This window comes from Branchiostoma belcheri, unplaced genomic scaffold (genome assembly GCF_001625305.1).
Source record: "Branchiostoma belcheri isolate BF01 breed outbred unplaced genomic scaffold, Haploidv18h27 scaffold25, whole genome shotgun sequence".
In the NCBI taxonomy this organism is placed as follows: Eukaryota; Metazoa; Chordata; class Leptocardii; order Amphioxiformes; family Branchiostomatidae; genus Branchiostoma; species Branchiostoma belcheri.
This window is the reverse complement of record NW_017803854.1, coordinates 3,096,964-3,102,118: the sequence shown is the minus strand read 5'-3', so window position 1 is coordinate 3,102,118 and position 5,155 is coordinate 3,096,964. Positions and strand designations below refer to the sequence as shown.

The 5,155-nt window shown below is 42.1% G+C and overlaps 1 protein-coding gene across 1 annotated transcript in view; it reads left to right on the top strand.

The window, feature by feature from the left end:
- The window catches only part of LOC109471567, a 29,524-nt gene extending 25,529 nt beyond the window's left edge, over positions 1 to 3,995 (top strand). Inside the window, 2 exon segments of the mRNA XM_019770918.1 lie at positions 1,158 to 1,574; positions 2,012 to 3,995. Of these exon segments, the coding sequence (XP_019626477.1) occupies positions 1,158 to 1,574; positions 2,012 to 2,019 (425 nt within the window). The 3' untranslated portion in view covers positions 2,020 to 3,995.
- The last annotated feature ends 1,160 nt before the right edge of the window (positions 3,996 to 5,155 follow it).

The following is a 5,155-nucleotide window of genomic DNA, read 5'->3' as shown; positions in this document are numbered from 1 at the left end:
TAAGGCCACACCAATTTAATTTTATGGATGGCATCCTCTGAAGACCTCCAAACTAGTGCGTGTGGGCGAATAAAAAAATTCCGGCCAAAAAATAAAAATGCTACTAGACCACAGGAATACAAAGCTGATATTGTGAATTTTCGGCAGTACATAGCGACGTATACGACAAGCCGGCACATGCTGGCTTTTTTGCGGAATTTCTGAATCGGTACTGTAGGTATGTACTGAGTTCTTGAGTCACGGAGGTTCAGTAACCTGGGTGCCATCCTCTAGAGTAACCACTGGCTCCGTATTGTAACTAACTACCATGGACTACCCAAACCTACAGCCAGGCCGGAGCCTCGGAGGGCGTGACTCTTTTTTTAGAACAGGCGAGAATCAATGCGCGCGCGGATGTCGTCCATAAAATTAAGTCGGTGTGGCCTAAACTACTGACCTAACCGGTGCGGGATCTGATGACGGGAAGCAGAGAGCAGCAGAGAGAGAGATTCTAGGGTGCGTCCTGCTATTATATAGTACACGCGGAAGGCGGGGCGACATCTGCATGGCGGAGGCGTAGTCAGGCTTTGGCAGCACGTCGGCAGAACGTGCTGCACCTGCGCGAAACCCGTAATGTATTATACATAGCACTTAGGTAGAACGTCTCATATAAGGTCGTATTCGCGCATATAAGGTTAACATCCCGTCTGTAGTTTCCAAATGTTGATTCGGGAAATATATCTTCTGCAACAAGCAAAATTCTAATACAACGTTGACCAAAAATCCACCGAAAAACGTGAAAATACGGGGTTCTGCTTTGTCATCATATTCTCACCCTATGGTACCCAGGGCAACAGGAGTATCAGATCACATGCATGGTGTGTGTGGTGGGGGGGGGGGCACAATTTGTGCTAGGAGTGAGCACAAACGTTAACCCCCCATCTCACAAGATCAAAGCAGATCAAAGAGAGATGGAAATTGGTAGCACTAAAGACCTTGTACTTTGCACCTTGCCTCCACCCCATACGTTTAAAGTTATAGAGATGCAGATTCAGTAACTTACATCTTCATGGTGAAACAGTCCGGCTCTTTGTAGAACCAGCCTATCGTCACATTTCAGAGTTTATAACGTTACGGTCTTCAAGTGTCTAAGTGATATCAAAAATTCTTTTATCTAGGAGTTACCAATCTTGCGCTGTCGCGGAGCACATTGCAATCCTCCACCGAAGGTACCGGATATTCCTCCCGAGCTGTGGATGGGTCCGACGGAAGCGGCATTTACAACTCTAATTCATGCACACATACAACAACCCAGACCAACCCATGGTGGCGGGTTGATCTGGGCAGTACCCGAACCATCTTTCTTGTCAATGTGTTCAACCGTGTCGACTGCTGCAGCGATAGGCTAAACCCTTTCTATGTGCACGTTGGTGGCAGTCCGACCGTAACCAGTAATCCAAATTGCGGCGGCCAACGGTCCGTCGTGTCAGGGTCCCTTCAGACTGTGTCGTGCGACGGTCAGCAGGGCCGGTACGTCGGGGTAGCTCTGCAAGGAACCAGCCGCATCCTGACCCTGTGCGAGGTGAAAGTCTTCGGTAAGCCACGCCTCCAAAATTCTTCACACATATCACACAGCTTTGTTTAACGCTTCTTGCTCAGGGATTGTCTAATTTGAAGTGTGAGAAGACAGTTCAAAAACCTTTTTGAAAGTATAGCTCCGATCATTAAGTCACTGAATGTTTGCTCAATGATAATAACCGTAGGCATTCTGACTAAAGCTACATTCTCTTGCTGGCACAAGAAAGCCAAGAACTCGGTTCGTATTTCAACTTCTGTCTCATATGTATTGCTAGTTATTAGATATAATCAATGTTTGTTAAGAATAGACTTGAAGTGTGCCAAATAGTAACTCTGTATCGTTCTGTAGCGTTTTGAAGGCCATTTGCTTCCATGTGTCATGATTGCTTGAAACGTCTTGATGTTCCTACAAAAACACGTTTTCTGACATTTATCATCTCCCCCCCCTCCACAGGCTTCTAGGACCTCAGCTGCCAAGTTCTTCAAGACTGAAGCAACTGGAGCAAGACCCAATATGGAACCCTGTTTGTTTACTCGTTTATCTCATTTCTAGGACATAGAAATCAGTGTCTATCAAATTAAAAATTTATGTAGCAGAACACCCTGCATGCTCGCGTCGACAACTACACAATAGAATGTTTTTCTTTCACACCTCTCTTCTCCAGATATTTCTGTCGGCGTCGTTTAATTGTTTAAAACACATTACCGAGAAATCCTAGAAATGAGATAAATGTAGGAGATAAATAATCCATTGAGTTTGATACAACCTTTACTTCATGAATTTCACCAGAGTAAACTTTCACCGTTTGGACAAGTACAGAGATTCCCATGCACAAAAAAGCGTCTTTTACTCAAGTGTCAAGATTAAAGTAAAGAGGACTAGAAGATGTTAGACTGTTCAAAGAACTGTTAGATTTAATTGGAATCACCAAACATATTAAAGCAAAGTATTGCCAGTTCCAGTGTCCAAAATGATAAAATTTAATTTAGAAATGGTCGCTAAAACACAACATATTGGAGAAAGGGAATACTTATCAATTCAAAATCCTGATGACAGTTCTTATCAAGCCCTGTATCCGAAATTGGGTTGTTTCAAATTCGATTGGTACGACGGCAACTGCAATACAATGTTGGGACAACCGTACACAACGACATCTTTTTTGTTGTTGTTATTTTTAAATATTGGAGCCTTTTAAAATGGCATAGTCGACGATATCTGGATGCCAACTGTGTGCGAAGTTACTACCAATGTAAATCTACTAAAGAAACAGACGAGACGAAATTTTTATTGTTGTACATCGGGTCCCAGCATTGTATTTAGAAAGAAATATATTTGGTACGATATTAGCCCGGTCGTAGCAGGTTCATGCCTTGGGTAACTTGGCACGGGCGTTCTTACTTATCATCATGCACTGAGCTACACTTCCGTAAGCAGTAAGCCTGTTCATGGTTTGAACTGCGCACGCATGAACGAGGTCAACGGTGATAACACAACTTGTAAACAGTTCTTGTCAAGACCATGTTTGATACCATGCCCAGACGTGTTTTGTTTATGTCTCAGTGGCCACTGCGTATGCGCACTTAAAACCACAAATCAGCTTATACTACCCAATGGCTTGGTTACCTTGTTATGACATGGGTTTTAAGATGTTTTCATTCTATTATGGTTCAATGATTTAATGTAATCAATTCACTGAATATAAATTAAAGTACTAGTTGGCATCATGGTTACTCAATGACGGCAGTTGTCTGATATCCCGTCACCATGTTGCCCGTTTGTAGCACTCAGGTCTACTTGTGTTTCAACCATCATAATTACGGAATCATAACATCACAGATATGTCAGCTAACACATCATGAAATTGACAGTCAGACTATGAATGAAACCAATGCTTTTTACTTAATAAATTTTCGCGTAATAAAGATCTTAGTTTGAGACATTTTGATGGTTGAGGTGCGGGTATTTTCCACCTGATAAGGATAATGAATAGCCAAGATGTTATTTGTTTTCAAAGAATACAATGTATGAGTTATGACATTTAACTATAAAGCAACATATGTTGAAGATATTTTAAAGCTGACGTTGAGATACATTCACATAATAATCACTTCACAAGTAATATGACTAATAACATACAATCTGCCATCATGTTCATTTCCGGACCTTATTGCTCAAGGGAAATCAATACTAAGTAAGACGTCATCACATGGCCACCTTAGGCTAAAGTTTACTTTTCTTCTTTTGATCAACAATTGACTTGTTTGGCGCAGTATTATTTGAACACCAATATTAGCAATTTCTTAAAACTATAACAGCATTATAGCCACGTTTTCCATATTAAAAGAGAACATCAATAATATAGATTAAGTATGGCTAAGTGAAGATTTAAGTTTTGTCTTGATTAATTTAGTTTGAATAAACCTGCATTTGCCGTCAAGATATTTGTGTCCTGTCGTGGCCTGTTATTGCAGTAGGTACTAGGTAGGTACATACTTGCCACGAGACTCCGCATTGGCTGGTGCCAGCTTAACTCCAGGCTGGCCAAGTTCAACCTCCCCGGCCGGGGATGTGCCTGTGGTGCGACCTCGGAGACAGTCGCATACTTCCTCCTGCAGTGCCCCCTGCACGCAGCTGCACGACAAGCCCTTGCCACAACTGTGTACCGCCTCGTGAGACGGCCCCTCTCCACCAGCGTTCTGCTCCACGGGTCCCCAGGCAATGACATTACATTAAACAAAAGCCTTTCACACGCCTCCCATACCTACATCACTTCAACAAATAGTTTCTAGGCACTTCCAGCTGTTCCTCCTAGCCTTGTTATTTAGTATCAATTTTCTCTTATGAGGTAGTCTATCTTTTTTCTGGACCTTTGACCTCCACATGCGTTATCTTTACTATGTATATGTATGTACTTGTTTAATTAGAATGACATAGGTTAAGTTTTATGATTGTTCTTGCATTTTAAACTGTATTTGAAATTATGTGCCCTATGTGTTTTGTCCTTATAGGTTGACTCTCTATTATCAGCTTTGCTGCCTTGAGAGTCAGTGTAATGTCTTGTTGCATTTTTCAATAAACAAATAAATAAACTAGGTTGGTAGATACCAGGTAGGTAGCGAATGTTTTTGTTGGGTATGTTGTAATAAGATCTTTGTTGAAAGGACATGTGTGTTTTCCTGTGTGTGGAAGGTTTTCAGCACCAAGGACATGTGTGTTTGCCTGTGTGTCGAAGATGCTCAGCACCAAGGACAGGTGAGGTTGCCTGTGTGTCGAAGATGCTTAGCACCAAGGACAGGTGTATTTGCCCGAGTGTGCATCGTGCTCAGCACCAAGGACAGGTGCTAGGAGTGAGCATAAACTCACAAGATCTCACCCCATCTCACAAGATAAGCAGGTCAAAGAGAGATGGAAATTGGTAGCACTGAAGACCTTGTACTTTGTACCTTGCCTCCACCCCATACGTTTAAAGTTATAGAGATGCAGATTCAGTAACTTACATCTTCATGGTGAAACAGTCCGGCTCTTTGTAGAACCAGCCTATCGTCACATTTCAGAGTTTATAACGTTACGGTCTTCAAGTGTCTAAATGATATCAAA